The sequence below is a fragment of the Mercenaria mercenaria genome, chromosome 6, assembly GCF_021730395.1.
Source record: "Mercenaria mercenaria strain notata chromosome 6, MADL_Memer_1, whole genome shotgun sequence".
NCBI classification, from domain to species: Eukaryota; Metazoa; Mollusca; class Bivalvia; order Venerida; family Veneridae; genus Mercenaria; species Mercenaria mercenaria.
This window is the reverse complement of record NC_069366.1, coordinates 88676345-88691484: the sequence shown is the minus strand read 5'-3', so window position 1 is coordinate 88691484 and position 15140 is coordinate 88676345. Positions and strand designations below refer to the sequence as shown.

The following is a 15140-nucleotide window of genomic DNA, read 5'->3' as shown; positions in this document are numbered from 1 at the left end:
GGGCCAGCAGTTTTTTTACAATTTTCCATATAGCCATATGGAGAAAACTAGTCTCGTCACCAGTTATTTAATAATAATAATAATAATAATAATAATAATAATAATAATAATAAACCCAGAGCGTGTTTGAAAGCATTTGGTAGAGGGTACCGTTATTGTAAAATTATTTTGATGTCGGACCAATGACGAGTAGATTTTTAAAGTTTTCAATGAATTAATATAAAAGAAAACTAGCCCTCTCCCAGTCGGTCATATATTTAACGAATCAGAGGTTTGAGGAGAGTTATCCATATGGCCATATAAAGAAATATCTCCTTGACCCCTGGGTCCCATGTTTTTTTTTAACAGAATGAATTGGAGTGATTAGGTAGAGGGCCACCAAAGAAATATTTCTCTGACATTATTTCAAAGTCTGGCAGTTGTTGAGGAGAAGATTTTAAAATATTTTTTCCGTTTGGTTCCCTTTGCAACCAGAATTCTGCATGGCGGCATATATTCGAGGGAATTTGAAAGGGGAAAACCCAAAGAACATTCCTGTAAAGTTTGGTTGAAATCGGCTTGGAGAATTATGCGGAGACATTCTTTATAGAAATTGTGGACGACAGACGGACGGCCGACGGATATTCAAACGATTCTAAAAGCTCACCAAAAGCAGTTCGCTCTCACGTAAGGTAACAGCAAAAAAAAAGTTAGAAAAGAAAGCTAAAGTTTCATGGTTTAATTGTATCTAGCTATGGAAATTAATATTTACATCAACAATAGCACTGGCAATGTACTTTTGATGAATATCTGATATTACATCAGTTTATCTCTACTCGATATTCGTTTTAGTAATCAATTTAATAAGAGTTTTTGTTTGTAATTAATAACCGAACAAACATTATCTTTTAATGATAACAAGGAAACGCATGTAAATTATATGTAAGCAAACCATTACAAATAAATAATAGCCGTCCGGCAGACGTGCGGTCAACGTCACGTTACGTTATATCGATTTTAGCGTCCAGTTACGCTGTCATCAAACATGGCGATAGAGGTAAGTTTTAACTTTGCATAAAATTGACGAAATTCTTACTTTTCTTTAAGTATTAGTTGTACTGTTCTATATGGGATCCGTTTACGTTGCTTTTGGAATTATTATTATATGAATCGAAGTGCGTTTCATATTTCAGGTTTATTCATATGTCATTTTATTGCATATTTTCATATAATATACATATAAATAAATTATTAAAAATAATGTCAAAACAATAAACAAACCCCAACGTGAAGTTTAATATCATTTTTTTCTAGTTTTTAGATATTCATGCAGGTTAAGGAAAACTCCGAAAGAGCTCCTTAGGGTATATACATAAATTGCCATTAAGTTCTGTACAAAATCAACAACATAAATGAATGGGAATTTAACTTGTTCGTTGGGATTAAATTTCGTGGATTCACTCCACCACGAAATCCACGAATATTAATCCCCCACGAATATTAATGATTTCACAGTATTATATTTATTATCTGAGAAGTAAGAAATGGTTTCACTATGTGTTCAAACATCTTGATAAATATAACTTGTATCAGTACTCGCGTCAAAGAATAACATTGAACTAAATCTAAACGAGATTGGTTGAGTGGTATAAACTCTCCCCGAGGTACTTCTGGTACAGCTGGAAACAAACTTAGGACTTACTGTACCTTAAAGCAACAGTATAATGTTGAAAAGTATTGTGCACATTGATTATGCTAAAATGCCATAGCACTTTGTAAATTTAGACGTGAAGTAGCTCCACTTAGAATTGAAACAGAAACATATAAGAGGACGTAAGTGTGTCTTTCTTGTATGCTAGATAGTAAAAATACTTTTGAAAAAGAAAGCTATGTGCTTTTGAACTGCAGTCTGTATAAAGATGTATGTGCTATGTACTTTAATCTGTATGAATAATATGAATGAGACTTTGATAAAATAATAAATCTAAATATATTATTTTTAATGATGTCATTTTTATTCATACTGATAAATTATGTAAATAATATTAAAGTTAAGTAGTAGATGCTTACCCATATTTAAGATATAAAGGAAGTTACTAATTGTGCAATTAACAAATGTGGCCATACATTATCGTAGGCATTCCATTAGCATCTACTTCTTAAAAGTTGTTACGTAATTCAAATGATAAATGCAAAGAAATGTAATCATTTACAGAGATACAATACACTTTGATGCAAATGAAACAGGGAAAAGTATGTCGTCGATAGTTTTTTCTTCTGGCATAAGGATATGTTTAGATTAACTTTAGGAAAAGCTGAATTTCCGAAAAGGGATGTTTTGAAGCAAAGGTGCTAAGTCGTAAATTTGAAGCTTCGGCTAAAATGCATTAAGGCATACAAATTCGCACAAGTGATTAATAATCTATTGGACTCTTCCACAATCTCAAAACAATATTTTTCTTTGTTATATTATATTTACCAAATTAATTTTCATTATACACAAAACTTCAAACAGTCTAAATTACATTCAGCATCAATAAGTTCATAGTTATTTCAAACGTATAAATCTGAAATTCTGTTAGATATTTTTTTCCTCAGTAAAGTATCATTTTCTTGGCTACTTCCTTAGAAATGTACTTATTTCATGTGCTTTATTCAACAGGAAACCAGGCCGCAAATATACTGCAGGACTGACATCTAACCTTGAAAAATCATACATGTATAATAGCTTTTTTTTCTAAAATTATAACATTTTTAAATTTGTATACAGACTGACACTGAGCAAAATTTCTAATCGGTCATCTTACAATTAATGATTAATTTTAAACTGAACAGTTACAGAGATTTATAATAAAAACATTATAATCAGTTAATGATTAACAAACTTTAAGTAATCATAATCAAAATACTTGCCTTTGGCCATTTACATTGTAATAGAAATATGGCAAAGACACAACTTTACAAAATCATAACAACATAATTATACATGTACACATAAATAACAAAAACTTTACTAGGAAACAGTAATATCTGACAGGGTATTGTTGCGTTGAAGCATAGCTTCTTTTATGAATTTACACAGGTTTAAGAGATGTTTCTTTCTCATAACTGACAAAACAGAAACAAATTTATTTAAAGAGGACCAAGAAACATTGCCCAGATATTTATGTCTAATATCTCTATATTTGTCACAACACAATAGAAAATGATACTCCGATTCGGTTACATTTTGGGTACATAATTTGCATACTCTTTCATTTCTATCCACACCAGTATATCTTCCTACTTCAATTTCTAATTTATGAGAGGATAATCTTAAGGACGTCAAACACTTTCTTAAATTATCGTTTGGTATAATTTCTATATAATTTTCAAAACAAAATGTTTTCTTATATTTGCAGTAATATTCGAGTTTATGCATAGTATTAATTGAGGCAGACCAGTCTTGAATATATTGATCTTGTAATCTGTTTATAAACATGGGTAAATAATTAAAGTTTTCGTCGAAGTTATTTCTAATATTTGTAAAACCCAAATGATCAATAATTGAATGAATACGAGTTGACCAGCATGAATTGTTTACATTATTCAAAAGGTCGTAATACATACTGTGGAGTGGGGAATCAACGTTCTTCATTATTTTTAACCAGAACTTAATAGAACGTTGCTTGCAGATGATAGATAGAGGAAATCTTCCCAATTCTCCAAATACGGCAGCATTTGGAGTTTGAGATTTAACTCCTAAAACATACTTACAAAATCTTAAATGTAATTTATCAACATCTTTTGGGTTGTATACACCCCAAACTTCGGAGCCGCATAACAGAATTGGCACAATCATTGTATCAAATAAACGGAGTTTTGTTTTTACATCTAGAAGTACTTTATCAAATAATATCATTAAGTTATGGTAAGCTCTTAATGCTTGATCATGAAGACTTTTTATTGCATGATTCAAATTCCCAGTATACGAAAATCTAACACCAAGATATGTGAAACTATCAACAATTTCTATTTGTTCTCCATTGATAAAAAAGTTACCATGGTGGAACTGTTTGCGTTTTTCGAAAATACAAACTTTTGTTTTGTTGATATTAATGTTTAAACCCCATTTTATGGAATACTGATATATACAATCAATTTGCGCCTGAAGGCTTACAGGATCAGTAGTGAACAGGACAATGTCGTCTGCAAAAAGTATTAGATACATAGATAATAGATCTAGATCTTTATCGGTTAAAAGAATAAAATCTATATTATCTACAATGTCATTTATGAAAAGAATAAATAAAAGAGGTGAGAGTGGTTCCCCTTGTTTCAATCCAATAGTAACATCGAAAAAATCCGAAAGGGGCATACTATTTGATAGCTTAACACAAGACTGGACTTTATTATAAATAGACTTGATCATGTTGATCATTTTACAGCTTACTCTCGTTTGAATTAACTTATTCCACAATGCATCATGATTGACGGTGTCAAAAGCCCTCTGGTAGTCAATAAACGTGCAGAAAAGTTTCGATTTATTGGCTAATACTTTTTGAATAACTGTATGTAATAGAAATATAGCGTCAGTCGTAGAACGGTTATCACGAAAACCAAATTGAGAATCAGTTATAATATGCTCCGATTCACACCATTTATTTATACGGTTTCTTAAAAGCAATGAAAATATTTTACCCATTATATTAACAAGTGTAATTCCCCGATAATTGGAAGGATCATTTTTATCTCCCTTTTTGTATATAGGTACAATAACACCTTTTGTCCAAGCTTCAGGATACACACAAGAATCAAATATATGATTAAAGATTAGACAAAGATATTGAGATATGAATGTGTTTGAGACAATGAAAAAATCTGCAACATTGTTGTCAAAATCACAACTTTTATAGCGCTTTAATTTAGAAATAGTTCTTTGTACTTCTTCTATAGTAATTTTTGTATCCAGTTGTTCAATGTTAATCGTATTGTCTACGTCATCATGGCTATAATTACCCGACAGATCTTCTTCATTATTAAAAACATCAGAAAAATGCTTAACAAAGCTCAGAATATCCAAATCAGAATTTACAGTGTTTGACTTTTTAGATTTATTTAAATATTTCCAAAACTTACGTGGAGATGATTTACATAATTTAGACAACTTGCTCTTCTCTTTGTTTTGAAAATTCCACCTTGCACGTCTTTTGATTTTAGCATAATTTGCCCTTTTCAACAAAAAATCTAATTTATTTTCATCAGATTTGCAAGACAGAAATTTACGTTTTGATTCCATAAAAATTGATTTACTTTTGCGACATTCATCATTGAACCACAGCGATTTCTTCTTCTTACGTTTTGATGTATTTATAAAAGTTTTGCCAAAACATGTAAATGAAGTGTCGTACACAAGCTTAGAAAAATTATCTATACATTTATTTATGTCTATATCTCCTGTAGATAGATGATTTGTTATATCATCAAATAATTGTTTTTTAGAATGTAACATGTCTAAAAAATGTTCAGTATTCGATGTATCCCATAATATTTTATCATAAGCATGGTTATCATCCGTATTCAGATTAAATATACAATTCATTGTAAAAGCAACAGGACAGTGGTCCGAAAACTCTGATAAATCAAGAACACTCATATTGAATATTGAATTAAAGCTATTTACATCTGTGATTGAATAATCTACCGCACTTGCTACGGGCTTATATTCTGTAAACGCGCAGTCTAGTCAGGATCCATGCTGTTCGCTTTCAAAGCCTATCGCAATTAGAGAAACCGTTAGCGAACAGCATGGATCCTGATCAGGCTGCACGGATGCGCAGGCTGGTCTAGATCCATGCTCGTCGCAAATGCACTATGTTGGTTTTTTCATGGTGGGGCTCAATTATGATCTTAGCCTTCAAGAACCTCTCTAATACTACACGTTTATTATAAATGCATCTGAACTAACAAATTATTTTCAAATTGAAACTGTTCGAATAGAAATTTTGTTAGATGTATTTGTAAAAATCACCGACCCCCTTTTCGAAAATAATGCAAATCAAAATAGCCAGCAGCAAGAAAACATTTTACATCATAAATTGTTTTTTGTTTTTGTTTTGGGGTTTACGCCGTTTTTCAACAGTATTTCAGTTATGTAACGGCGAGCAGTTAACCTAACCAGTGTTCCTGGATTCTGTACCAGTACAAACCTGTTCCCCGCAAGTAACTGCGAACTTCCCCACATGAATCAGAGGTGGAAGACGAATGATTTCAGACACAATGTCTTTTATCAAATCGTCACGGAGAAAATACGCCCCGCCCGCCGGGGATCGAACTCACGACCCCGCGATCCGTAGACCGACGCTCTGTATATTAAACTACTATTTACAGAGGAAATTTACGAGAAAAAATTTTCAGCACTTTGGTGGACTTTCGATAGGCAATTTGGCATTCTTCGCACGTAAATATAGCTTACCGCGGACATATAGATGAAATGGCATGGAGAGTATACGTAATTTGGCGACCCACTACCTTAATAGATACCTTTGAGCCAATGGTTCTATCTTTACGGGCACTGTCTCATTATGATTCGTTAATACTTAATATTATACATGGCCATAATTATGTTAACACATTAGTCCATATGTTTACAACCTATTGAATTGTCAAAATCGAGACAAGGAAATCAGACGGTCACTGCGGTACACCTAAATGACCACAGCAAAATCAAAATGTTGTACATTTTTACAGTGCTGATTCATCACAATAATTGGTAATTATTTACTTTGTATCACGATCGACTCCTGCTTCTGTTTGACCAGGCCATTCCTTATTAAGTTTTTTCCCGCCCTTTCTGCTTTTTTTGATGAAAATTCGAAAGAGGTTCGAAGAGGGGTAATAAGTTTTCTTATTTTATTTTTCCAGTGTAACTGAAACTGAAACTGATTAATTTGATTAAACGCATATTTCTATACACATTTTCAATGGCGCTGTACATTTAATTTAAAAAAAATCTTAGAAATATAAATGATGAAAAATGTTAAAACTAACACCTGCTGTTATCGCATATAAAACAATCATGAAAACAAATTAAAACAGTGCCATGAAGTCTCTAAAATACAATGTCTTAAGACTTTTTTGAATGTATAAAGTGATTTACATTTGCGTAATTCTAACGGCAGTTCATTCCACAGTTTTGGACCTGTAGTACAGAAACTTCTATCATTAAATGTTTGCGCTTGTTGTATGTAACAACATAACGTCATTCAGGATTTTCTGACGACCTCAAACCTTGTCTACTCGGAACATATTCTGTAAGCAATTTTGTTAAATACGTATGTGCTCTGCCAATGTGGCAGCTATACATGAAAGAACGTATCTTAAACTCAATTCTTACTTTCACCGGCAACTAATGTAAGTCATACAATGCTTGTTTGGAACTGTCAAATTTCCTCCTGTTAAGGACAAGGTGTGAATACATGTTTTGAATACATTGCACCTTAAGCTACACAATACAGTATGACATTGAAGTAATCCAGATGTGAAATAACTACAATTCAATGAATTACGTAAAAAGATTATTCCCGTGCGATTTTTTGTGTGTAAAATATAGATTTTTAAAAACGTTTTTTTTTATGGACAGGGCTTTAAAGATGTCTTTTTGAAATTCAGAAAGCTCCTACATCTACCCCTGGATACATTTAGATGATAGAGAATTTATAGGACTGTTCACTCAAACAATAATTTCACTTGATGGAAAATACATTCATATATCTCGTACCCTACAATACAGGACATGAGAAAAACAATCAGTAAATACTGTAGTCCAGGGTTATACTTCTGTCTCGGACTCGAGTATTTCTATCATGTGAAACGAATTTCCTTAACAAAGGGTATCCCAAATAGACCAACTCTTTTTTTTAAAAAACTCACTGTTAAAGGGATGCACAAGAAAATATTGCAGGTATAATAGTAGATACGCGTACATCCATCCTGCGACTATGACACGTGTTCATACATGTGCGCGACCCTTTTTTTCCAGACAGCAATGCATCCACTGCATTATAAATACTTACTGATTTATTATATGATTTCAAAAGTATTAATACTTAGTTACATATCATATTATTTCTAAAGTATTAATACCGAGTAACAACTGACTTTATTTCTAAAGTATTAATATACAAAGTGACTTATTTTCCAACATAAGCTACTGGGGCGAACAAATAATAAATGAACGATTATCTAAACAGTTCTATTTTAAATCATTGTAATTTCCGCCATGAAGAACGATTATCTAAACAAGTTCTATTTTAAATCATTATAATTTCCGTCATGACTGGATCATAAAATGGCAAAAAGTTGACAATAATGTGAAAATGTTTTACATACTAGAAGTTTTTGCTTCATCATCGATCGCAAAAACCTGTAATTTATGTTACTTTACGCCAAAGGGGACTCGAAAATCTGAGAACCTTCCGCCAATCAAGAGCTAACATAAGCATAAAAACTGCCATATGATACATCACTTTATTCCTAAAGTATTCATATTGTGTGGTATATCATTTTATCATTTTATTTCAAAAGTATTACTACTTAGTGGAATATCACTTTATTTCCAAAGTTTTTCTGTGAACAAACTTGCAAAAATAATTGCACCAGATTACTCATACCCAGACAAATGCATGCATCTCCTTTTTAAAATTATTTCTGAACAGTACTTAAAGCATTTTCAATCACAACCTCATTTGCATTGTTAACCAGTATATAGATGTAGTTTTGACACCCGAAAAACACTTGGTAAGTGTCATTCCTTGCGATCAAACCGTAGTAGTTATAATAATGATATCAATAATAATACACAAACTAGATATTTTAGTATTTTTTAGCATTTTGCAATATTTTTTACTTATGATACAGGAAATCAATCTATTTTTCTCATAGGTGACATATATGACTTCTTTCATTGAAAACGTTGAGCCAGGACTTCCATTATTTATTCACTGTTTATTAACATTATTTGCTAACCAAATCTAATTTAATCAAAATAAAGGATAGGTAACTATAATTTGCTTTTGAACAACACTATAACATGTTTTCTTACTTTTATATCTACAGGGTGTCTCAAAATATATGTCCGCTTAACAAATGTTAATAACTTTGTCAAAAATGCTTCAATATTGACAAATTTGGTCTCAAATGAAAGGTAATTGATATAAGTTGTATCACCACCTATTTTTTTACCTTTTGTACAGAGCTGGTTTTCCCTGGTATTATTGGTACTTTTGTTGCCGACGGTTCCATGCCAGATAACAGAGGGTGACATGCCGAGAGAACTAATGGAATGCGTCCGGCTAAATAAAAATGAAAATGGCGTCCCTGGTTCTCCTTACAATACGACTGACGATATACATACACACTGTCTTCAGTTATTCTTGTGGAAAGCAGAAAATGTTCAATGGAGTGACTTCAACATCACGCAGAAAGACAGAGATTTCATCAACTCTCTCGTAGGATCGGTAATGATATTGAACGGTGTTTTCGCGAGCATGATATACTAGTATTACATAGCTTCTGCGAATGGCAATCAACGTGGTGTTTGTCCTTTCAATGCTTCTGTATAATAGAGTTTTGCTTATGAGAGGGCTAATGGGTATGGTGTTATACATTCCAATACCTCTCATGAAGTGATTAAAATTAATCAAATCTGCTATCAATTTGCTAGGTTGCGATTTTATCATGTTGAAAGAGATTTAAATAGTCCATAGAGCCAAGAAAACATTGGTCGAAACTAATAGGTTTTCTGGATCGATTTAACTTCAAAAAGAAATTAATCCAAGTTGCAGTTTATGAAAATTGCATTATTTCAAGAGACAGTAAATACAGAACTATATAATAATGTAATCTTGCTACTTTGGCGAAGGGGATTTTTTTTCTGTTACAGTCTGTCTGAAGTTAACAAGGGACTAATCTTTGTTCCCCGTGTGCACGGAATTTCCAAAAAAAGTATTCCAGATTCATCCCTTACTCATTTAATAATTATTTTCAAAGGAAAAGTAATGATTTTATCCACACACTGGATTCTGTATACGTTTTGGTTGTTTTAGTTTGTTCGCCGTGGTCGGACTCGGACAAAGCGGCAGACCGGGCCAGGAGGGCCAATGAGACGTGGGCGTATATTTCCACAGACAGGCTTCAGGGTTCGACGGGAATACAGAAGGCTTTCAGATCCAGAACGATTTGCATTTCATGCTGCAATTAATCAAATGAAAATGGTGAGAAATGCAATACATATTTAATCGTATTATGCACTGAGTCTATATTTGCAGTTTATGGTCCTTTGTGATCATGAAATCAATTCAACAATACCCTGTAAAAGAATTTCACGTATCATGAAAAAATCGCAATCGAATCGAAATGCTTTTATTTTTCTTTGTTGCCTCTGATACTTTTTATTAAAACTTGCTTAAATATTTTATAAGGATTTCAGTTTTCAAACGCTTGACTTTAGTTCTGCCGAAGGTTCTTTTGCAAAATAATCTTATGTTTTTAAACGCTTTTCTTCCTTTTAAGTCGGGGCAGTACAACACTTTTGCCAATCTGCACCAAGGTATGGTCGTGACCTCTGCTCATAATGGACCGAATTTCTTTGGTTGGCACAGGGTTTATGTCGCCTTGTAAGTATTACCTAAAATGTTTATTAGAATTCTTAGGCTTTATTTCTGACATAGTTGAAGCAGTTTTACTCATATAAAGATTACTTCTTTCGCAACAATATACATATAAATTCATGAAATTCCATTGGCCAATCAAATCTGATTGAAATTACAGGTTTTTGTTTCCGGCGATGTTGTATTATAAGTAATTCAGACCTTATAATGTACAGAAATCCATTAAGTGCTTTATTAGATATCGCCCCTGGTGCAGATGTGAAGTAGTACATTTTGGTGCGAAATATCAGAAACATTTGTAAACATTTTTAAATGGAAAAATTGTTATATAAAACTTACTATACTGGAAGTTTTCTTTTAAAAAGCCTATTAAAATAAGGAAAATATAGCATTATCCAAATGAATCGGTGCTTACGTATAATACCTTATCACAGTCGAGTAGACTCTCAAAATAGTGGACATTTTTCTAATTCATAACACCCTCTCTCCCAGAACACAGGCCGCGAGTAGAATCTCTAGAAAATCAAATCTGTTAGAAGAACCTTTAAAAACAAGTATTAATATATTTGTCTCTTTGGAATACAGTTTAGATCTCGTATAGATGGCGTAGATTGATGTGATTTTTCTGATATAATTTTTTGCTATTAGTGTTCTGAATATTGTTGGCACACATATCCAACTTTTATCCAGACACCGAAAACAATTTACAGCATTGCATCAAATTACTGTAAACATGACCTATTATTGCCATAAATTGAAATAAATGCTGCGTTTCAGTAACATTGTTTTATGTATTTATGGGCAAAAATACTTTAGAGAAACATCTTACTAGAAGTGTTCAGAACACTGTTGGCTGACTTATCCAACTTTTATCCAGACACTTTAAATGTTGATCATCGGGTCAGATTGCTGTGAACAAGACTGCTGGGTAAATAACACTGTTTTATGAATTCATATGCAAAAATAAGTGTTTTAATGAAAACATACCTTTTAACATATAACACAGAAACTACCCAAAATGTATCCGTAATTTTCATGCCATTACACATGTGCCGTCTCTGATGCATTGCATCAAAATTTTGCTTGTACCATGTATGCGTTATAAGACAGGATTTACAAATTTATAAGCGCGAGAAATATCATTTTATGTATTCCAGGGTAGAAGAAGCGTTACGTCGTATAAACCGCAGGCTATCACTGCCATATTGGGATTCAACGCTTGACTTTAACATGATGAATCCGGCTAATTCAATAATCTGGTCAACGCCTTTTCTTGGAAATGGCGACGGGTTTGTCACAACAGGCCCTTTCGCCAACTGGGAAACGCCAGTTGGCCGATTAACAAGAAATGTAGGCGGTGGTAGTAGATTGTTTTCGACAGAAGTTATACGCGCAATAATGACACGCTGTCGTATAAGAGAAATAAGCGAACCAACTGCGCAGCCACAGTTTAATCTCGAGCTTGCTCACGGTGGGCCACATGTTTGGGTTGGTGGTCAAATGTCTGGTCTGAATACAGCGGCACATGACCCGGTATTCTTCCTTCATCACGCATTCGTTGACTATATTTGGGAGATGTTTCGTATGAGACAAGCTAGATTTTGCGGCGTTAATCCTTCAAGAGATTACCCCCCTGCAATGGGTGAACACGCCGCTCAAAGACCTATGGATGGGTTTCCTCAGTATCGGAATATCGATGGATATCGTGCCTACTGGACACGCTTTTGGTACAGGTACGAACGTTCACCAACCTGTGCCAGATGGAGGCCATTTTGTGGGACTCCGTATTTACGCTGCGACATTGGAAGGCAACGTTGTGTTTCAGTTGCACGGAGAGTAACAGCCGCCCCTGCAGGTATCGCAGGAGCAAGAGCTGTGGCGTTTGGAGGAAGAAACCAACCACAGACAATGGCTTCTTCATTGCGAGCTAGAGCACAGGAATCAACAGTACGTATTGGCCCTCGCTTTAGAGCACCACCAGCTGAACCAAGAACTCTGGATGCTCGGATAGGTATGACTGGCAGAAGATTCCGACGAGGTGTTAATCAGACAAAAGAAAAGAAAGCTGACACTACTGATAAACTAAAAACGAACAAGCCTTCCAAAGCAAACATCGGACCTTTGTTTGCTGCCCCGCCATCTGACGGCCGTACTTCTGACATTCTAGGTGACGCATCTGTCGGAGGCGTAATTGGCTTTGATCCTATAGCAGAATCAGCACTAGCGGGAGGATTCCTTTTTCCCGAGGCAGAACCACAACCTCTTTTACCAAGTTCTGAATTTCAGACAACGGCTACAAATGACATGCTGAGAGAACCTTTACGGAACACATTCACTCTGGACGGCCAAACTAATATTAACAATTGGTCCTTTATCCCTGTCAGAGTCATCTATACTAATGATCAGCAAAGCCGTTTCCAGAATTTGCCTGAATTTAACAACCCATATTCACCATACCACAGTCCGCTTGATTCTTCAAAAGTTCCCGATGTTGAAAGATGCATTCAGGACCCTTCAGGTGCAATCCAAGTCAGGGTGCAGTCAAGCGGGCTCAATTATTATGGCACGTTCTCTGATTACGCTCTAATTAACACCCATCTGCCCGTCGATTCTGCTATTACCTTCATTGGAATCAAGTCTCCAAGTAACTCAACAAGTGAGTTGATTTTGACAGCTGTCCATTCCTGCGGTCTCATGTGTCAAGCGCTTTGTCTAATTCCAAATTCAAATCCCCGAGTATTTAAATCATGCAATGGAGTGTTGAGGGTAGCCGCAAATGATCCAAGTCTTTATGGTAATAACTACAAGGAAGCAATAGCTAATGCTTGGAAAGGGACACAATTTAAAAATCCCTTCACAGAAAACGTAAGAGTTGTCTTCCATTGTTCAAGTACCGATATATCACCATGGATTCCGAACAGCGTGAAACAAACTTCCAAGAGCGCTGCTGTAGCCTAAAATGACGCCATCTGTCTGACTTGCAGTTATGCATAATAAACGTTTGACTTCCAGTAATCAAGATTATTTCTTGTTTGTGTATTGTAATAATGAACCACCAACGGACTGTAAATCATTAAATGCTATTGATCAAAATTGCAAATTGTGCACCTAATGGATATAAGTAAAAGTAAAGTAAAGTGTTTGTTTATTATAGTGTCACCCCTACTGAAAGGGCCAGCCAGGCTGGCTTATGAGACACCTACATACATTGAACAGCATTACTTCCCGATTCCTATTTTTAATGCCAGGCACCAATCAAGTAGGCAATCGGTAACCAATTTTTTAACTAGCTGGCGGCTCACCAACCGGTCTCTCTTCAGTAACAAGTCCCGCCACTGACAGGGCTCGAACCTTCGACCTCCCGATTGCGGGACAGGTGCCTTATCCATTAGGCCACCGCAGCTCGGTCTATATATGTGTTTCCTTTATCAAGCACTTATACGATAAAATGGTTGTTGTATGACGAAAAATAACTTTTAGTTCTGATAGAATGTTTGATAATATAGTTAGAACCTTTTAGATTTTTTCAAATGGTATAGATAAAGGAAATACATAATGTAAACGTATTTATATTTTACAATGTCTAACTGGTTTTGAAAACAAAATTGAATGGCCACATTTAAAAATGATTAAAATAGATCTGCTTCTTTTGGACTGAAAAATGTTTTACAACACGTTTTAAATATCACTTTTCAGCAAAGCATATTTGTTTCCATGTTTAACATTCTTTTCTTTTGTAATAGGCTCATACAAAATGTTGAACATTGACAATAAAAACTTACATAGTCTAGAACAAAATTATTCAGTACTTTTTATTGTCGGACTTCTGTTTTATAGAATGTTGTCGGAAATGGATACATTGAGATGTAAGACCTGGGTTATGCCATATATTACAACTAAGCATTGAACTTTTATCAGGAAAAATCATATGATATCTTATTGCACAATTGTTCAACATTTAAAATGTAAAAGCTGGTAAAATCGATATGTAACAAACATATATATCTTAATGAGAACTGTTTAATTTCTTAAGAATATTTAAACATTTAATTAGACAAAAAAAAAAAATAGACAGTAAGTCTGACAAATATTGAACCTAGTCCCTGTTTAATGATTCCCACATTCCAATTGATCAGTAAAATGTCTTTGTGGGTTCATTCGCTTTATGACATACACAAGATGCAGTTAAATCCTGTAAAATGAAAGTTTTAGGAGGTTATTTGATAGCTCGCACCTTTCATGGCAGACGGAGCTTCTCAATAAAACTGATATACAATTACTGAAAAATATAATAAGCTATTTACATATTGATATGTTGCATAATAATATAAACAATGTATATGATATGTGACAGTAGCAGCAATGGCAGCTGTAACTTGTATAATTTCTCAATAACATACAGTTGTACGTTAGTAAGGATATATAAGTCCATTTCAATCAGGCCAGGTAAAGCATCTATATGTTTACGTTACAGTTTTTATGTATCATCTCATATTTTTATCACCAGCGAAA

The 15140-nt window shown here is 34.0% G+C and overlaps 1 protein-coding gene across 1 annotated transcript; it reads left to right on the top strand.

The window, feature by feature from the left end:
• The first annotated feature begins 9216 nt into the window (after window positions 1-9216).
• On the top strand, window positions 9217-13678 carry LOC123549947 (uncharacterized). Its single transcript, XM_045338390.2, has 4 exons — window positions 9217-9476; window positions 10065-10232; window positions 10531-10634; window positions 11786-13678. Exons 1-4 carry the CDS (start codon window positions 9282-9284, stop codon window positions 13584-13586), a joined length of 2268 nt encoding a protein of 755 aa, XP_045194325.2. The 5' UTR covers window positions 9217-9281; the 3' UTR covers window positions 13587-13678.
• Window positions 13679-15140: the final 1462 nt, after the last annotated feature.

Excerpts from the sequence above, each read along its gene's own strand:
- LOC123549947 (XM_045338390.2), top strand. The coding sequence starts at position 9,282 with ATGCCGAGAGAACTAATGGAATGCGTCCGGCTAAATAAAAATGAAAAT. Across the intron at positions 10,233-10,530 it reads CAATTAATCAAATGAAAATG|TCGGGGCAGTACAACACTTT; the intron begins GTGAGAAATGCA and ends CTTCCTTTTAAG. Across the intron at positions 10,635-11,785 it reads CACAGGGTTTATGTCGCCTT|GGTAGAAGAAGCGTTACGTC; the intron begins GTAAGTATTACC and ends TATGTATTCCAG.